At 39.3% G+C, this 18995-nt stretch overlaps 2 protein-coding genes across 3 annotated transcripts; both read left to right on the top strand.

Annotated features, from left to right (window-relative positions):
* Window positions 1-11151: 11151 nt before the first annotated feature.
* LOC9633771 lies at window positions 11152-13022 on the top strand. The gene is made up of 4 exons (XM_002990992.2): window positions 11152-11323; window positions 11403-11575; window positions 11635-12513; window positions 12571-13022. Exons 1-4 carry the CDS (start codon window positions 11152-11154, stop codon window positions 12811-12813), a joined length of 1467 nt encoding a protein of 488 aa, XP_002991038.2. The 3' UTR covers window positions 12814-13022.
* LOC9633772 (chloroplast processing peptidase) lies at window positions 12856-14721 on the top strand. Of its 2 annotated transcripts, XM_002990993.2 has the most exons (6): window positions 13057-13837; window positions 13897-13965; window positions 14029-14097; window positions 14154-14240; window positions 14302-14369; window positions 14426-14721. In XM_002990993.2, the coding sequence occupies exons 1-6, from the start codon at window positions 13229-13231 to the stop codon at window positions 14559-14561; spliced, it is 1038 nt and encodes a 345-aa protein (XP_002991039.2). In that variant the 5' UTR covers window positions 13057-13228; the 3' UTR covers window positions 14562-14721. The 2 variants fall into 2 exon arrangements, with proteins under 2 accessions (XP_024520606.1, XP_002991039.2); XM_024664838.1 differs by having other exon boundaries at window positions 12856-13837; window positions 13897-14097.
* The last annotated feature ends 4274 nt before the right edge of the window (window positions 14722-18995 follow it).

Raw genomic sequence — 18995 nt, forward strand, 5'->3', positions numbered from 1 at the left:
TTGCAAGAATTACAGTGGAACACAATGGATTCTCTTTTGTTTATACACATACATTAACATCATCACTCTTTTAATTGATGAGTTTGGTTTACAAAGCTATACCAATGGATTTAATTGGTTTCTCTCTCTCTCTCTCTCTCTCTCTTACTAAATAATAATAATTGTTATACTATGTTATATTGTTTTAAAATTATTATGCGAGGCCCAAGTGTACACCTATAGTGCTGTATACTAATATTAATATAGTAGGATTTTGGTAGCTGTAAGGTTAATTTCGATTCAGACCACTCACTTTTGTATATAAACTAAAGTTTTTGAGCTAATTGATATGCACATTTTGTATTTCATTTTCATATTTTGTGCACTCACATTAATGGAGATGAGAAGCATTACAATTTATCCTTAAAGGGCAAAATTTTTTAACAATGTTTTACTTTAATATTTGGGATTGTGTTTTTTGTTTTTATTCCTTCATTCTCTTTTAGATTTAGATGTGTATTAGTTTTTTGCAAAATCTAGAACTTTAGCTATTATTGTGGTTAGATTTATTCTTTCTTATGATTTTCATTGCATTCTCTTCTTCTACTATGCCATCCTATCATCAATTAAAAAGTATGTCACTTAAGGCTATTAATACTATTCTGTTGGATTGAACTTTTTATACTGTGAAGTGTGATTATATTGGTGCTATATTCATCCTTGGTGTGTTACCATCTCCAACTTTTGTGGGATATGATTATATGGTTTGTCCTATTCTACCATCTTTGGTTAATATGAAGCATAATTGTGATATCGATTGGCAAGTTATAGATGATAAAGTCTAATTTTTGGAAAATATTCAAAGATCAAATTTATGGGAAGACGATGTGTATAAACCTGAGTGGATTCCAAGTCATTTTGACAAACTTAATTATTATGAAGATAGTTTTGGAGATGAAGTGGAGATTTCATGAGGTAGGTGTTAATCCTTCAATCTGCCATTTGATTATTTCTCTTTACCTTTTACTCTTTCTTAACCTTTTTTTATTTATCAGCTTGAGCCACATTTTCATGTTTCTAGTATTTCTTTCTCATCTATAGTGTTTTCTTCTTTTTGCACATTGATCATTTGTGACTCTTATGATTCTCATTTTTAATCTAGTGTTGAGTTAAGTGTTTTATGTCCTCATATTAGTCTAAATGTTACATATGTGCATGAAGTTGAGAATCTTACTTTTGTTTCATTAGTAGAGTTTTTGATTAATTTTGGTGTTGAATATTCCCTTGTTCCCAGGGTTAAATCACTTTGGCTAGAGTTTTAGGTTGAGTGTATATCCTTAATTTTGTTATTGAAAATCTTTGTTTTATCATTATTGCTAAGGAGTTTATTTGTTCCTTTAGGAGTGTAGATATTTTTATTAATTTTTCTATTGATCAATGTGAGTTATATGTCAAAAAGGTTAGTTAGAAAAGGGGGTGCACTTTTATTCATAAACCCTTTCCCTTTATATTTGAATCCTATGGATTATTTTTCAAATCATTCTCTTTAGTTACTTATAATAAAGAGGATGTAGAGGATAAATGGAGTGAGTTCAATTTCCTATATACAATGCTAAGCAAATACGAAAAGGTAAATTTTACTTATGGTCATGAGTCTAAATTAATGCTGGTCTTGGAGGATCGTCAACAAATAAACTTAGAGATGGGATATATTATTTTTTGCAATGGTGCTTTATAGATTGCAATGGCTCTTAAAGTCCTTTATTTTGGTTTCGATATTGATTTAAGCATTTAGTAGTTGCACATGGAGTTGTAATTGGTTCATCGGGATTCTATAGTTGACTGATGCTTATGCCATGACTTTAGGTTTTGTTTCAATTATAGTTATCAACAATTTTTTTAGTAATTTTGTAAGAGTTTCAGATTCTTATAGTAGTTTGTAATCATCCAACAAAAACTCTAGATGTTCCATTTAATTTATTGCCATCACTTTTTCATCTTCTAGAGAGGAGGATGGTATAATGTTTATAAATATATGTATGTATATACATTTATTACCCTGTCTAAGTAGTACACTAATTATAATACTAAAACATATAAACTGTATATTTCAGACTGAATGTAATCCATCCATTTTTGTATATAAGCACGGGTCTAAACCTCAATTAATATACCTATTCCTATATCCCTAGCACTCATAGTTAAATTTATTCTCACTAAGAAAAAATATTTTATAATATATATTTCAATAATAATTATTTATATTCAACTTAAAACTTGAAAACTAAATAATAGATTTATCCAAGAGACATATTTAATAATTACTATAGTTGACCCTAAATTAAGTTCTTTTAATTTCTTCATGTTGCAATAGAAAGTGGGAACAAGGCGATGACAAGGACCAGAGCAGCCAATCAAGCAGACGAAAGCAGATTATATAGCCTTAGCACCATGCATACTGGCTGTGCCAGGAAGAAAGGAGAAGCTTGTTGTTCTATGTTCAATGGCAGGACAAGATGGAAGGTCTAGTTGTCACATACAGTACTATTGCAGACTATGGTCATGGGTGATCCTTGTGCATATGGACCAAGAGATTTTTGAGGCAATGAATGGTTTCCTTGATAAGGAGCAGGAATTGCTTATGGACATCCTCCTGCGAATGCGAGTGCCTAGTACCACATTCTTTCCTCTCGCTCGTTTCTAGATCGCCACGGGAAGAAGCAGCATCATGGCATTCCCTGGGTGGTCCGGATGATTCTCTCCCGTGGCGCCCAATCCACAGTCCTCTAGCGCCCTTTCTCCAGCCGACCACTCAAGCCATAATCGCTGCCTCTCGGCCCGCCTGGAGTTCCCTCCAATGTTTGAGAGCCATGTCATGGCAAATGGGTTCGTTTGTGGCACGCTTGCTGGGTGGCCGGAGACGGAAGGCACTCACGGTCTCTGGCTGTGGGCAATCCGCTCACAAACTCTTGGAAGGTGCTCCAGTGTACTGAGAAGGTTTTCTTGATCAAGGCAACGGATGTGGATCTTGAGATAGGGATCTATCGGATTGTAGTGCTCAACATCACTGATGAAGAGGATTTGGCCTACATTCTCTATTACAATTCTGGCTCCAGACGCTGGGTGCCTGTTCGATGTTTTCAAGAGGAAGAAGGATTATGCTTGTTCATAGGGAAGGTGACAGATATGGGATACAAAGAGCTGCTCTAAGCATGCTAGAGAAGGATGAAGAGGCTCACACTCAGCCATACTCTCATCTGGGAAATACTTGGTGGTGAGTGGCCACTTGGTGAAATTGACATTCATGGTGAAGAGTGGATGGCCCATCTAGCAGGTGATGTGATCGTTGTCTCCAACCGCATGTATCCTCTGTTAGTGTTTCAATTGTGGCCACTTGGACGAGGAATTGGTCTTCTTTGCCAGTCTTAACTATAGGAGATCTGAATTCTTAGACATTAGGGCATACACCTTCGCGGCCATGAATCAAAGAAAAGATGGCTTCTATATGTATATGTATAAGTATAAACTTTTGTGTTTCTTATTAATAATAGCTGGGTTTATAAAAAGGTGGTACTTGGCTGGGTGCAATGGAAATGGAACGCCTGCACAAGGTATTCCTTTGATTAAATATTTGTAGCATGAATTTGAATGTATTCTGATAGGGACCAGAGGAGCCGATCAAGTGTCATGGAGGATGGAGCAAAGAGGAGCATATCGCCTTGATACGTAAGGTCCAGGAACACCTGCAAAGGCCAGAAGAAAAGAGGAACTTGTCTCATAAAGCTGTACGGGAGGAGATTGAAAAGAACATCCAAGATAGAACTGGCAGCCAATGCTCCCGTCAATGGAGGATTCTTGTTTTAATGTACAGGAATCTGAACTGTCACTTCAGTGGGCATCCTGAATAGTATTTCCCACTTTCTAGAGAACACTATTATGGCTGTGGGATCCTCAAATATATGGACCAAAATGTTTTTGAGGCAATGGATGCTTTTCTTTAATACAAGATTAGGTGGAACTAAATATTTTAACATGAATAATAAAATCTATATCATTAAGTTTAAATATGGTCCATACATTCATGTATATAAGCATCTTTATCCCAATTAATAGCACTCGCATTGGTGGATGAGAGGGGCACTATATAAATTGTCACTGAAGGGAAAGGTGCTAGTAAGTTCTTTGCTTTAATTTATGGATTATGCTTTCATTCTTATTTTCTGATCTAAATCTGTTATAGTGTTTCATTAGATTCTTCTGTCAATCTTCATTGTATTTTTTGTTTCTACCATGTCTTGCCATTGTTATGTTGTTGGAGGCTACAATTCATGCATCGTTACCCTCACTATTAATATAATAATATTAATAATGCTAATTTGATAATAATAATCATATATTGTAAATTATTATTACTATTATTAGTATCTGGAAATTTTGTTTGCTAGATATAAATTTCAACATGTAGCTAACCTACAGAGTTTGACTTTAAACCTCTCTAATACCATATATAACCTCTTTAATGTGAACTTCTTAGTATAGAACCCAAGATCCAAGTGTTTAACTAATTCATATTTAATTGAAGACCTTTAATAGATTAGAAAAAGGGTGCACTCTTATTTATAGGCTTTTTCCTTTTATATTTAAATCCAGGCATTTTTTTTGCTTATATATAATTATTTTTATTTATCTTTTGCTCGTTTCCTAGCTATTTATTTTTTATTCTAAGCCACCTTCTTGTATTTAGTGATTCTTCCTCATCTATAGTCATTTTTTCTTCTCTTGGCATATTGATCAATTTTAACTTTTATTATTCTCTAAATCTAATGTCAAGTTTAGTGTTTTTTATTCTCCTTAAAATTATTAAAACTCTATAATAGGGGAATGAGAAAACTTTGCAACAATAATAAATAATTTTATTTTACATTCTATATTAGTCATTTAACCACACATTTGACCACTTAAAGGAGTTTCATTCACAACCTCCATAAGTTCTTATCCCAACTTGGAAAATTTACTAGACTTCAATAGTAATTTTAAAGCCATCCCAACGTTACACTTGATCCAAGTGCTTTACATATTTAGTCTCATTTCAAACATTCAAACGTACCTATAATGTATTAGCCTCTAAAACTAAAATTATATCCATTCTCTTTATTGTATTGGTAGTCTAAGACCAATACCATAATCTTGTCTTTTCAAGATTGGGGCATTTATCCATGTGTGGTTATCTCATAACTACACTTTAGCATCCTTAGAATGCTTTAAAACATAAAGAACATAATCCCCCAATATAATCATATCTTTAATTACCAAACAAAAGGATCATTCCTCTTCCTTTTAAAGGTTTAGGACTTTTGGATGACATTTCAAAACACTGTAGCCTAATGTGAACTTTGTGGGTACTCCCCCCACTTTCTGCCACTAGGGTGCCCCAACCATTTGGCACATAAGATATCTTAAGATATCTTATGAACCACATAAGATATCCAAATAAGTAGTGTTATCCACATTTACATTAAGAGTATTAACCATTTAATCTCCTAAAGGAGTTAGAATTAACTATTGAATACTTCACTAAACTACCCTATTTCTCCATCTATGTTTATTCTAACTTTAAACTCCCTAATAATTATATCATCACGAGTGTAACCTTCCTTAGTCATACTATTCTTTTCTGACCCCACTAGTTCTATTGGAGTCCTCCTCCTACTATCCTATAGGGACTTATAAACCTTCTAGATGATGGAGGTAGGCTTTCACTCTCGGACTCAAACTTAGACTTGGATTTGGAGTTGGTCTAAGTCTTAGTCTTGAACCCAGTCTTAATCTTGGTCTCAGACTCAGACTCCATCTCAGATCTAGTCTCAGCCTACCTCTAGGACTCGGCCTCATATTCAGACTTAGCCTTGGACTTGGTCTCAAACTTGGTCTCGACACTTCCATGTGTCATTACACATGCCATGTATTAATCCTTCTTGTCTCCCTTTCAATCACCTCACTATCAATTGCCTCATGCTCGTTTGAGAGTTCCACTCTTGTTCTCAACTTTCCAAGTTGTTTAAATGTGTTACGCTTGTTGGATTTTTGTTTCAGTCATTGCTATATGGCATACTTTTAGCTCTACTTTAGGATTTAAGGAATTGTGTTTTACAACTTTACCACCTATAAACAAAGTTCAATATCTTTATCAAATGATAAGTTATTTTTTAAAATAACCTCATTATGAATTACCATTTTTATCTTTTGCACCAAACTACTATTCATCAATAGTTTATCACTGAATGTTCATCATGCCTTCCACATCTTCTAAAGAGGATAGACCTTCCAACTTAAAGACTCATTAAATCACTTATAATGGTTCTCTCACTTTGTTGGTTTAGATCCTACTAAACCCTTTAAAAACACCTTCTTTATCTTGATCTTACTACTCATTCTAGAGTGTTAAACCATATCAATATAACTTATAACTTTTGACTTTTCATATTGATTTTCTAGATATTTATAACACTTTCCATTGCACATGTAATGCAAATTCTACTTTTCCATCCTAAAGAGTTCTTTACTTGAGGATATCACTATTATCTATTTTATTTCATGCTAATTTAAGCATTAAATTCCACTTATCTATAATTTGTATTAGGGTTATTTTTGGCCTTATCATTTGACTATATTGTTGCTAGCTTTCTATAGCTTTTACCTTTTGTTAAATTAGAGCATCATACCTTAGAAACCTATTACTTTTCTCACAATCCATTAGCAAAACTTATCATTTAGATCCCCTCCAATAATTTTTAAGGCCCATTTTTTCCCACTAATCTTTTACTCTTATCCTTCGATTATTACACCAAACAACCCAAGATTGCTACTTCCTCCTTGAGGTATCCTTTTTGCTTCATAACAAACACTCAAATCCAAAAGGTGTTCACCCTTAGTAAGTCTCTATAACATTTCTATTGTTTGCACTATTTATGGCTCAATCTTGCAACCTTCCTATAGGTCCTTTCTTGGAGACTATTTTCTTGGACTCACAATATTATTATATTGTTATATATCATTTCACTTGGGTGTCCTTCCCACTTGGTCATCTTGATTAAGTCATTTCGCTCTTTTTTTTTATCTCAGTCTCAAAATTGAATATGAACTAGTTGCGGTCTCAGTCTTGGACTCATGCTCAGTCTCAGTCTCAAAATTGGACTCCATCTCGGCCTACTCTCAGACTTAGCATCAAACTCCATCTTAGACTTGGTCTCGAACACAGTCTCAAACTCGACCTTGAACTCTATCTTAGATTTAGTCTTAGACTTAGTTTTGATTTGATCTCAAACTCGGTCTTGACACTTTTATGTGTCATGACACTTGTTATATATCAATCCTTTTTATATCCCTTTTTAAAGATTTATTATTGATCATTTCGCACTTGTTTCTCGAGCACTTCTTTAGAAGTTCCACTCCCACTCTCAACTTTCTAAATTAAATTTTTTGATCTAAATTGTTATGCTCATTGGCCACTTTGACCATTGCTGTATGGCACATTTTTTGCTCCACTTTGGATATAAGGGATTTATGTCTTACACACTTATAATTAGGGAAATATATTTAATTTAAAATGTTAATTTTACATATGGAATACTAGAAATATTAAGAAAATTTTTTGCTACATTTTGAGTAAGATAATTTATTAGATGTTAATCTCAACATGTTGTGTGATTTCTTTACACAACTAATAGAGTCAGACTTAATACTTCCTTAATAACAAATCTAAACTTTTGAATTTGGGTTTCTTAGGAGGTCATTCATCCCAATACTACTAAAACCAAAGGATATATAACTCCATGTAGTTTAAGACGTTTAACTGAATAGACAAAAAAGTACACTTTTATTTATAAGTTTTTCCTTTTATAATTGAAGTTTAATGGACCATCTTTTAAATTGTTTCTTTTTGTTACTTATACTTCTTTATTATCTAGTTTTTAGGATCTTTTATAGCATGAGGTCCTTTATTTGTTAAGATTCATGCATATTTAATTCCTTTTATTTTTATATTTCCTCATAAGAAATAGTGAATTTTCTCTTCTAGTACTTTATCCATTTTTTCTTTTCCCACATTCCTTTCTCCTTTAATTTTATTTATTTTTTCCTCTTTTCTCTAACACTCTAAACTTTTTTTCTTTAAAGGAGGGTGTAAATGGGACAAATAGGAGTATAGCCATGATGATGGAGTGAATATGAGTTATAATGGTATTAAAGTGAAGACAAAAAATATAAATTATGGAGTGAGGATAAGTATAACAAGTTATAAATTATAGAACATTGATGATGTGACATCAAGTAGATATGATAATAAAGTGAGGACAAAGATGAGGACAAAGATGAGGACAATTATAATTAGTTTAAATAAAAATATTATCTTAGAATTTTTTTTATGTTTGAGGAGAGGATAAAAAAAATATGGAAAATTTCTTACATTTAATGTTGAATAAGGAAGAGGATTGTAAGTCCAACCTAAAGCAAATTTTAAATGAAAGCCAAAAAGAAGATGGTTAAAACAAGGTTTTCTAGATTGAAGATGTAGAAATAGAATTTTTCATTTGTAGTGGTTTTTTGTGGAATGTTCTTTACTTTGATTCAAAGTTGTGGTTTTTAAGTTGGTTCAAATATTTTGCAATTGCTCATATATCCCGCTCTGTTGAGTTAAATTTTACTTTATGGTTACTCTTTAATAATTAATTTAAAAGCTGAATACCACTTCTACCAAACCAATATTTGTAAATAGTACTTTTACAACCACAATGATTTGGATTTCTAAGCACTCAATGTATTTTAGCAAAAAGAACAAATTTGCTAAAATTGTATATGAATCACCCTCCCACAAAAGAACCATTTTGTTTATCTCTTATAAGGGACTCCCTCATTAAAAAGCACAAAAATGAAATGAAACACTCATCACCTCTTAAAAAAAGTATATTTACTCCTTTATATTTCCTTTATAACAATGGCTTTGTTAGAAGGATGCAAACTTTCAATACCCACAATCACATTTACAACACTTTGCCTCATTAAGGAAGATTGATCTCTTAGAGGTTCTTCTCACATGAACCTCAAGAAATTCATAGAAAGTCTTATCTCATTCATTCATAGAAATTTAAATCACTATAAGATTCTGCTAGCATTTCAATGCCAGATGATGGCCCTTTAAACTGGCTTGTCCAGGGATTCTTGTATCAAGGTTGGAGGATTCTAATTGTCCACAAAGAAGGAAACAAAAATGATGTTCGCAAAGTTTCTCTTAGCATGCTTGAGAAGGACAAGGAGGGGAAGTGGCTTGTGCTATACCAGAGCTGCATCCAAGAGATTGTTCCTCTATTGGCATTTCATTTGGCAGAGAAGAAGTGGGAGTGTTGCGGCCACACGGATCAGGAGCTTGCAGAGTTTGCACTCCACTGGCCCAAATGCTGCCCAAGCATCCATGCCTATATGGAAGAGGACATTGTGTTGGAGGCCATGAACCGAGTGAGTGGAAGAGGAGATTGTGTTAAGGATTACAAAATTAGATTCCAAATCATGGGTTATTGCTAGGAAAGTTTGGGTCACTGATGAAAATGAAGTTATGGAAGAATACACACTTTTTTTTGCATGGCTTAGTTTCAGGAGAAAAGCCTCATAAAACTAATTGTAAGGAGTGATTTGTACTTTTTTATGTCAATGATCATTTCTGATGTTTATTACATGGAATGTGGGGAGTAGAAACACATCAGTAATTTAATGGATTTTTGTTGTTGTAATGACTCATGTCATGTCAAGATCGTAGAAGCCGTCTTTTTGCTTTTTGGTTGTAGCCAGGATTGCATCGCATTATCCCACTGTCTATGGACACCTAATTTCCCGAGCCAGAATTGTATTGGAGAATGAAGCTAGTGTCGGTGATTCACTGTCTTGTTATTAAGCACTGCAATCCGGTAGATCCCTGTGTCGGGGTCCACATCCGTCCGTTCGAGAAAATCGTCCGGACCACCCAGGGAATGCCAGGATGCTGCTGCTTCCCATGGCGATCTAGAAACGATCGAGACGTAAGAATGCGGTACCAGGAGCGTCCGAGCGACGCTGTGGACACCGAGTAGCAGGAGGATGCCCACGAGCATCTCCTCCTCACAAAGCCGAAAGGCAGAGCCGATCGCCATGCTAGCTTATGCCCTCTTTTGATTATTTCTTTCATTACCTTATTGCTAAAGGAGCCTATTAATTCAAAAATATTCCGAATCTCCACCTGCGAATATACAAGTCATAAGGTCAAAAGTACTTAATCAATTTAACATTCTAAATTGAAGAATGCAACCTTGTCTTCTTTCTAATCAAACTTTCTATGGAAATTCTTCTACTTTTCATACTCCTAAATCGATTTGTGACAGCACAGGTTTCTTGCTTAGAACACAAAAGGATTTACTCTAAATTCTTTTGTTTTTTTCAGGAATGTGGCTTCTTTTCAAGGACATGTCAAAACTATAGAATCTCAAAACTTGGTTACTTCTGGGCTACTTGCTATAAAGAAGATCGCGCTTACACAAAACATTGGTTTATTGTTCTCAACGAGTATGTAGAGAATGTGAATGGAGAGCTCAAACCTGGGGGTTCGGAGTTTTCAAGGACATGTAGCCAGCTACGAATCATTAGATTCCACACAGAATCTTCTGATCTCAATCGGGTGGGAATTGGAGGCTATTGCAAAGATTTTCATGGAACACCAACTTGGTCCCAATTGGATGTGGACTCCCATGTAAAGAATGTGGATGGATACCTCAAATGGTGTGGTCCTTGGACATGGTAACGAAAAACAGTCACTGGTAAGTTACTGATTTTAACATGAAAATATGTTAAGTATAACATTTATTCCAGATGGCCTAGAGTTATGTTTAGTAAAATCGTGATTATTCAATATTTATCCATCATATGCCGAAACTCAAGGTTTGTTGAATCAAAAATCATGGGAAAAAAATTATGAATGTGATGAACAAGCATTAAAACAATAGTATTACGGTTTTAAAAACCACGAAACTGTTTTAAATGTCATTCATAACCATTAGATTAAAGACTCTCAAGGAGAGCCGTTAGATGACTTATAATGGATTTGCTTATAAGAATGGAGGGAGTGGAGCCTAAAACCCTAAGAACAGAGCGATGCTAGGTTTTAGGCGCTCCGGCGATCGGTTCCAATGCGGCAAGGATTCCTCCATCCAGCAGCAGCTGCCGCGGTTGGGATCCACCTCGAACGAATGGACGCTGGCGAGCTCCGATTCTCGCAGAATGAAGAAGGTTCTCGTCTCCGGCTTGCCCGACTTTCTCGATTCGGGTAAGTCCTCGCGCTAGCGATCTCTTCCGCACGGATATTTCGATCGATCGCCTCAAAAATCTCGCGTCTTTGCTCGCAGAGGGCCTGTTTTGCTTCTTCGAGCAGAATTTCGGCCCGGTCTTGGATGCTGTCGTGCTCCCATTCCATTCCGCCGATGGCCAGCGAGGAAGATTTGGCGTCGTCACATTCAAGAACAAGAACGCGTTCCTCGAAGCTATCCGGATGAAGAGCGGCTACATCTTTGGGAAGAAGGTACGCAGTCGAGTGAAATATGTCTCGAGCAAGCTTGATTCCTTTTCCATGCCTGCCAGGCGATGATCGACATCGTGGAGGCTCGCGTTTCCAGGGACTTGCTGCCACCAGCTGACGAGAATTCCAAGAGACAGTTTGGAGAAGACGCTCCTCCGGCAAGCCTCATGCATTCTCCTTCGCTTCCTCCCTGGGCTCAGAGGTTCCGGGACTGGCTGCCGGGTTTTCTAGCCGAGGTTTCCAAGCGTCTGGCGAAAGGCGAAGCTTATCCTCTTTGCTCGCTGAAAGGCGACTTCCGGGCAACTTGTGGGCTGGAGATGGATCACGCGTCACTTGGTTTCGAGAAACTGAGAGACTTCATCCGTGCGTGGCCAGAAATCTGTGAGCCGAAGCTTGTGCCAGTGGGATCGGGCCCAGCGACACACATTGTTCTCGAGCGAGTGATGCCAGACACAGCAACAGAGATCCAGCAGCGGGAGCCGACTTTCGGATTGGGACCACAGACACGCAGTGAGAGTGTGTTGCCAGCTACCGAGACTGTGATCCAGCAGCCAGACCCGGGGCCGTCACAGCCACCTCAAGCTCCACCAAGCGATGTTGTCCAGGGATCGTTACTCAGCCGCAACGTTCTCCAGGATCTGTACAACGAGAACATCCCGACACTCCGCCGCAACGTGCTTCAGGATCTGCACAACGTGGAGAACGTCCCACCACCACCACCCAGCACCGGTACGATGCGCAACGTCTTTGACAACGTCGAGCACAACACTCTACCACCGAGCACCGGTGTACTGTGCAACATTTGCAAGGAGGAAGCGCTGTGGTCCGGCATTCCGTGCAGGCATCTTGTGCTCTGTGACTCCTGCAAGAAGTGCCTCGACAAGTGTGGTCAGACCCGGGGGATGTTTTGCCCCGTGTGCCATGATCCGGTCGAAAGCATGGTAAGCTTGTAAATTCTGCTTCAAGTGTTTTTCTCACTATTACGTTGCTTTTACTAGGACATGCTGCGATCGGCTGGCAAAGCGCCGAAGATGATACGTGAGGACGACGCTCCGGCAAGCCTCGAGGGACTTGAATTCGAGAAATTGAGTGCCTTCATCCGTGCTTGGCCAAAGTCGCAGCTTGTGCCAGTGGGACCGGGACCAGCGATCGATCGTGTGCTCCCAGACACAGCACCGAAGATCCACCAGCCTGAGACTCCAGCTCCGCCGGCCTACATGCTCCGCCGCCAGTCCGCATAGAGTGCTTCCACCATCTCTCACCGAAGGCCCGGTACTCTTTTAGTTTTCTGCTTTGTTGATACTTTCGATCGATTTTGCTGTACAGAGTTAGAGCTAGTCGAGACAATTTCGTTTCTGACGAGGAAGTGTACATTCGTATTCGTGGTCCATGAAAGTGTTCTTTTCCGCAAGAACTCAAGTCTCGATCTTCATAAAGGTAGTTTGGTCTCTTTTTCTTTCTAGCACGTTCTTCGTGCGAACGTTCTGAACGGCGGTGATCACGCCATATGGACCAAAAGCTGACGGCTCAGATGCTCTCTATCTTACGAACCTAGGGATCCACTCACTTCCGGCTTGCTGCTCACACTTGCGAGCGTTGGCGATGGCGGTTCCAACGCTCGAGGTAAATATTTAATCCATTATAGCAGCAGTAGCTATGGCGAAGAGCTTAGTTAGCGCCAATGCAAGACTAGCAGTAGAGCAGGCTGATAGAAAGGCAGGGAGCAGCGCTCATCGCTGTTCTAGCAGCAAGCCTTCTAGCATAGAGCGGATTAGAGGACCCGGGGCAGTGCATTTCGAGTTGGGATATGGCAGGAAGCCGGTGCTATCGACGACGAATCCGCTTCCGCTACTCCATTGGTCATCGAAGTGGCTCCCTCGGACTCCATTGAATCGTCTCCACGCGGACTACTTGTTAACTTGCAGCTCCAATGCCGTCTCCAGTGACGATTCCAAGGCCGTCTCTGAAGATGGTGAGGGTGATGGCTTAAGTTCTAGCTCTTCCAGCAGGAAAGTTGTAGAGGAAGGAGGAGAAGTTTCTAGCAGTGGTCGTGGTGGGGAGGGAGGGAGGAAGGAGGAGGAGGAGTCATCCAAGTTTCGCTGGATGCCTGAGTGGCTCAACCTTACAAAAGACGATGCCAAGACGATCGTGATTGCGTTTCTAGCGTCGATGCTGTTTCGGTGGTATGTTGCGGAGCCGAGGCTTATTCCATCGTTGTCGATGTATCCTACTTTTGAGGTTGGAGATAGAGTGGTCGCTGAAAAGGTACAGGCATTTTTTTCCCCCTTTGTTTTCTTTCGTGCGTGACTCCTCTCTTGTTGCAGGTCTCGTACTACTTTAGAAGTCCAGACGTAAACGACATTGTCATCTTCAAAGCTCCGGATGTTCTCCAAGTGAGTGTGTCGATGGGAGATATTGTTTGTGCTGAGGCGGGTTTCGCTTTTTGTTTTCCACAGGCCAGGGGCTACAGTGCTGGAGACGTTTTCATCAAAAGAGTCGTGGCTAAAGAAGGAGATGTTGTAGAGGTAATCAAACGCTACTGCGCAAGAAGTGTTAAAACATTTGTTTTCTTTCGTGACAGGTTCGCAATGGAAGGCTTGTCTTGAACGGAGTGGAAAGAATGGAGAGTTTCATTGCCGAGCCACCCGATTATGACATGCCTCCAGTCGTAAGCATTCCTTGTATTCTAAAGCTAAACTCCTCGCTTACGTTTGCTTGCCAAACTGCAGACCGTTCCCGAAGGCTACGTTTTTGTCATGGGCGATAACAGAAACAATAGCTACGATTCTCATATCTGGTAAATCTCTTTCATTTCAGCGTTTTCTCGATGTTGAGACTCGCTCGCTCTTTCAGGGGACCTCTCCCGGTTAAAAACATCATAGGAAGATCGGTGCTAAGATACTGGCCGCCAACGAGGCTGGGCAGCACAGTACTGGAGGAAGCGCCACAACTGTCGTCACATCGTGCGTTGTTAGAGAGCTCAAGTTGAAAGCTCCGTATCGACACTATCTCTTTTTTTGTTCGAGGGGCTCACTTGCGATTAATTTAAGCAATGCCGGAAGCAATCGCGTTTGTTTTGTGAGCAATTGGCGAGAAAACAATTCTAATATCTGATAGAGAGACTAATCAAAGGTTTCTTTCACTGTCAAGCTCACGGCATCAGCGGTCTAATTGCACTGAGGGTTATGTTGATCCCGCAGTTCAACGCTTTGCGATTACTATTACCTTGCAACTAGACTGTCTTCCATGTATGATCTTCCCAGCATGGGCGACTTTGAGAATGCTAAGCTGCTGAGTTTCAATTGCGAGGATACTCCGGCGAGCTCCTGGTCTCGAGGATCACGATCCGTAATACAGCTTCCACGAGAAGAACTGCTCGAAGTATGTGATGAACACCAAGAAGCTGCTAATGAGGTGGTCGTGGTTGTGATCACTATAGAGCATTTCAAGATGGTTACGAGTGGCCACAATGGTGGTTGCCAAAGTTGCCATTTCTGCTCTTGGTGGTTGTTCTGTATTACTTGCTGATTAGCCTCATGGTTCTTCAAGTTGGCAGGCAATAATTGTACAACGTCCATTCGTCTTGAAACTTGACTCAGCAAAGTATGAGCTAACCTTCCAACATGAAAGAATTGAATAATAAATAATTATTATAGAAATTTTCCACAGTGCTGGATGCTGCATTGCAACTCATACAATCAATGCCTTTCGAGCCATCCATTGCCTCAAAAATATCTTGATCCATATGGAAGCAAGTAGAAACCCATTCTCTAGAAAGTGGGAAATAACATTCAGGGTGCTGAACTGAAGTAATTGTACATGAGCACAGGAATCCTCCATGTACAGCAGCATTGGCACAAGTTCCTCCTTTCTTGCAGGGTCCATATGAGAATACATTACAAATATTTAATGCCTAAGTTTTTTTTATCTTTTAGAAGTTGTGAAAATACAAATATTTTAAACAGATACCATCTAATTTAATTAAATTAATCTTGTATTATAATTTATAAACTTTTATAAACACTTTTTGTGAGGGCCAAATGTACGGTTACGATGCCATATATTAATATTAGCATAATGGGATTTTGGTAGCCATCGAATTGGTTTCAATTCGGACCACTCACTCTTGTGTATAAGCTAAGGTTTTTAGGTTAATTGATATGCACATTTTTTATATTCCCTTTCTATATTCCAAGCACTTACATTGGTGGAGGTGAGAGGCACCTTTGATTGTCCTTGAAAAGTGCTTGAATTTGGGATTTTGGTTTAGATCTAACTTCTGTATCATTTAAATCTAGTTTTTTCCATTTCTTCTCTTTTGTTCTTCCCTTTCAGGATTTTGGTTTAAATCTAACTTTTTGCATTGTCTAGATCTCCCATTTCCTTCTCACTTTTTGTCGTTTCTCTTCTTTTGCTCTTTCTTCGTCCCTTTTCATAGCAGATCAGCAATCTCCTCCTTTGACTTTGGAGCAACAATTGATACAATTGCTTGATGCTATGCATTTGCAATTGACTAACCAAACTTAGTTGATAGCGGCGTTCATGGCACATGGTACAATTCCTCCTGCTCTTGGTGCTAATCCTCGCATTCAGCCGGAGTTCTTTCGCGGGAATCCTGGGGATGATGTGTACTATTGGTTCGATTACTTCACGGTGATTGCCACATATCATTCTTGGGATGATGTTTGACGTTTGCATGAGTTTCCCACGTGTCTCCAAGGGACGGCATTGCAATAGTACAATGGTCTAAGCACAGCCACTCGTGGGGATTAGAGTGTTCTCCTGGATGTCTTCAAACGTGCTTTTGAACATGCCGACGACTATGATGATGCCTTCCAACAATTGCATCGTCTTTGCCAATGTCCATTTGAGTCGGTGATGCAATTTGGCATTTGTTTCCGAAGTCTTTTGCTTCGTGCGGAGCCAAATATGTCGAAGCGGATCAAATTAAGAATGTTATGGCTAGCACTTCATCAAGATTTTGTCGAACTTGTGCATGCACTTGCTCCTGTGACCCTTGATGATGCCCTTTGCCTGGCACAATGTTATGAGACATCGCTTCTTCCACTTCTTGCTGCCCGTCCTTCACCTCCCCTTCCTGTGGGTGATGGTCCTATTCCAATGGAGGTTGATGCTGCTGCTGCTCGAGTCCAAGGACAAGGGCGAGGACGTGGTTGTGGCCGTGATGTTTGCTGCTGGGCGTGTGATGAAGTTAGTCATACTTATTAGCGCTGTCGGCGTTTTCCGGATTGGCGACCTCCATTTCTTGGGTGGAGACCTTAGCATTAGCAATGTCCTGTTGGTGCTGCTGCAGTGGAAGGTTTGGACACTGAGATGCATCCGAGAAATGAGGAGTTGCACAAGTAACAAAGGAACTTTGCGCGAATAAGTCAATGACCCCTCCATCTTTCTTTCGGGAGTATCATCAAAGGGTTCACTCGGCACCGGTTCATCCAGTGTTTACTTTCCAAACTCATTTATATAACAAGAGGTCTCTTATTATTCTCTCCGTGTTAGTTGATACAAGTTCGAGTTTATCTTCTATTGCTCAACTTATTGCCACACATTGCCATCTACACTTACATTGTGTGATGGAACCAGTTTTCATTCTTTATGGCAACGGCCGTACACATGCATGTGCACGGGATGAGGCGGACCTGGTTGTGTGTGTAGGCAATCTTGAGCTTGAGTTGTAGTCATTACGGGTGGTGCTGAGTCAAGCTTTTGACCTCATTCTTGGTATGGATTAATTGCAGCACAATCATGCTAAGTGTGACTTTGAGGCTTCTCCCCTTTGTCTCATACTTCCTTATGCTTCATCCATTCCTTTCACTTTTATACCTCTTCATCCCTCTATTTCTACCTCTGCTTCCATTACTTTTGTTCCCCCACTATTTCCTCCTATGTTTTCGTCTTGTTTTGCTCTTCCCTTTTTCAATCCCTTCGACAGTCTTTGTGTTGTAGCATTTGACCAGCTCATGAAAGAGTATTCTGATCTCTTTGAATTTGACCTATCGTATGAGGCCAAAATTGCCACACATCATCCGATTCCAACCAAGGATGCTTGTCCAATCAAGGTTCTTGTTCGTCATCGGTCACCTAAGGAAATCAAGATTTTACATACTAACGTCAAAGAGATGTTGGAGAAGGGTGTTATTCAGAAGTTATGGAGTCCTTGGGCATGTGAACCTCATCTTGTGACAAAGTCTGATGGGAGTATTCGTTTCTGCATCGACTATCATCCGTTAAACAAAGTGACGATCCCAGATGTGTACCCTCTTCCTCACACTGCTGATCTTTTGGATCGTCTAAGGCGAAGTCGTTAGCTCACCAAGCTAGATCTTGCTTCTGGGTACTGGCAAGTACCTATGGCCGAAGAAGATATTCCCAAGACTGCTTTTTGTACACCGTTTAATTTGTACGAGTTCTTGGTGATGTCGTTTGGTTTGAATAATACTTCAGCAACTTTCCAACAGATGATGGACGAGGTCCTTTGCGATATGCCAAAGGTCACTGTTGACTTCATTGATGATGTCTTGATCCACTCGGAGGGGACATGAGAGGAGCACGTTCATGATGTTTGTAAAGTGTTGGATCAACTATGCGACGTTAGTTTAAAGTTGAAGCAATCAAAGTGCATGTTTGGGTCTAAGGACACAACTTATCTTATGTACCATATTTCTCATAAGGGTTTGTAAGTTGATCCTGACAAACTTGTGACTATTCTAAAGTTCCCTACTCTGAAGTGTGTGAATGATGTGCAGCACTTCTTGGGCAAGGTGTAGTATCTCGGTCATTTTGTGGATCATCTTTCTGATCGCACTGCACCAATGCGAGCGTTGTTGAAGTCATAACGTCATCTTTCATCTAGTCTCCAAATTGTGAGCGGACGTTCGTGGATCTCAAAGAGCTATTAACGACTCTTCTAGTTTTGGCATATTCTGACTACACTCGACCTTTTATTTTGCTCATGGATGTTTCTGACATTGGTCTTGGAGGTGTGTTGATACAAGAGAGCTCAAGTGTGCCTGGACAGCACCATCCCATTGCGTATATAAGCCGTACATTACAACTAGTGGAGATGAACTACTCCATGATAGAGAAGGAGTATTTAGTAGCAATCTAGGGTTTCGAGAAACTTCATGCATATCTATATGGTTCTTGAACGTTACTTGAAGGTGATTATGCTGCTGTTACTTCATTATTGAAGTGGAAGAACCTCACGGCCCACCCTTTTTGAAGTTATCACCTTCAACTAGGGTATTTGTTCCCCCGACTTGCCAACCTCACTTGGGGTTGGTCGTACTGCTTGATGGGCTTTGAAGCTTCAAATATATGATTTTGATGTTGTTCATCGCCCAGGGAGTTTTATGGCTGATGCTAATGCCCTTTCTCGAGCTCCTTTTCCTTCTCCACTCTTTTC

The sequence above is a fragment of the Selaginella moellendorffii genome, unplaced genomic scaffold, assembly GCF_000143415.4.
Source record: "Selaginella moellendorffii unplaced genomic scaffold, v1.0 SELMOscaffold_114, whole genome shotgun sequence".
Taxonomy (NCBI): Eukaryota; Viridiplantae; Streptophyta; class Lycopodiopsida; order Selaginellales; family Selaginellaceae; genus Selaginella; species Selaginella moellendorffii.

What these genes read in the sequence shown, in the direction of transcription:
- LOC9633772 (XM_024664838.1), top strand. Translation starts at nt 13,229, where the DNA reads ATGGCGAAGAGCTTAGTTAGCGCCAATGCAAGACTAGCAGTAGAGCAG. An exon ending in ATAGAGTGGTCGCTGAAAAG is followed by an intron (nt 13,838 to 13,896) that starts GTACAGGCATTT and finishes CTCTTGTTGCAG; the next exon opens with GTCTCGTACTACTTTAGAAG. An exon ending in AAGAAGGAGATGTTGTAGAG is followed by an intron (nt 14,098 to 14,153) that starts GTAATCAAACGC and finishes CTTTCGTGACAG; the next exon opens with GTTCGCAATGGAAGGCTTGT.
- LOC9633771 (XM_002990992.2), top strand. Translation starts at nt 11,152, where the DNA reads ATGCTAGGTTTTAGGCGCTCCGGCGATCGGTTCCAATGCGGCAAGGAT. An exon ending in GCCCGACTTTCTCGATTCGG is followed by an intron (nt 11,324 to 11,402) that starts GTAAGTCCTCGC and finishes CTTTGCTCGCAG; the next exon opens with AGGGCCTGTTTTGCTTCTTC. An exon ending in ATGATCCGGTCGAAAGCATG is followed by an intron (nt 12,514 to 12,570) that starts GTAAGCTTGTAA and finishes TGCTTTTACTAG; the next exon opens with GACATGCTGCGATCGGCTGG.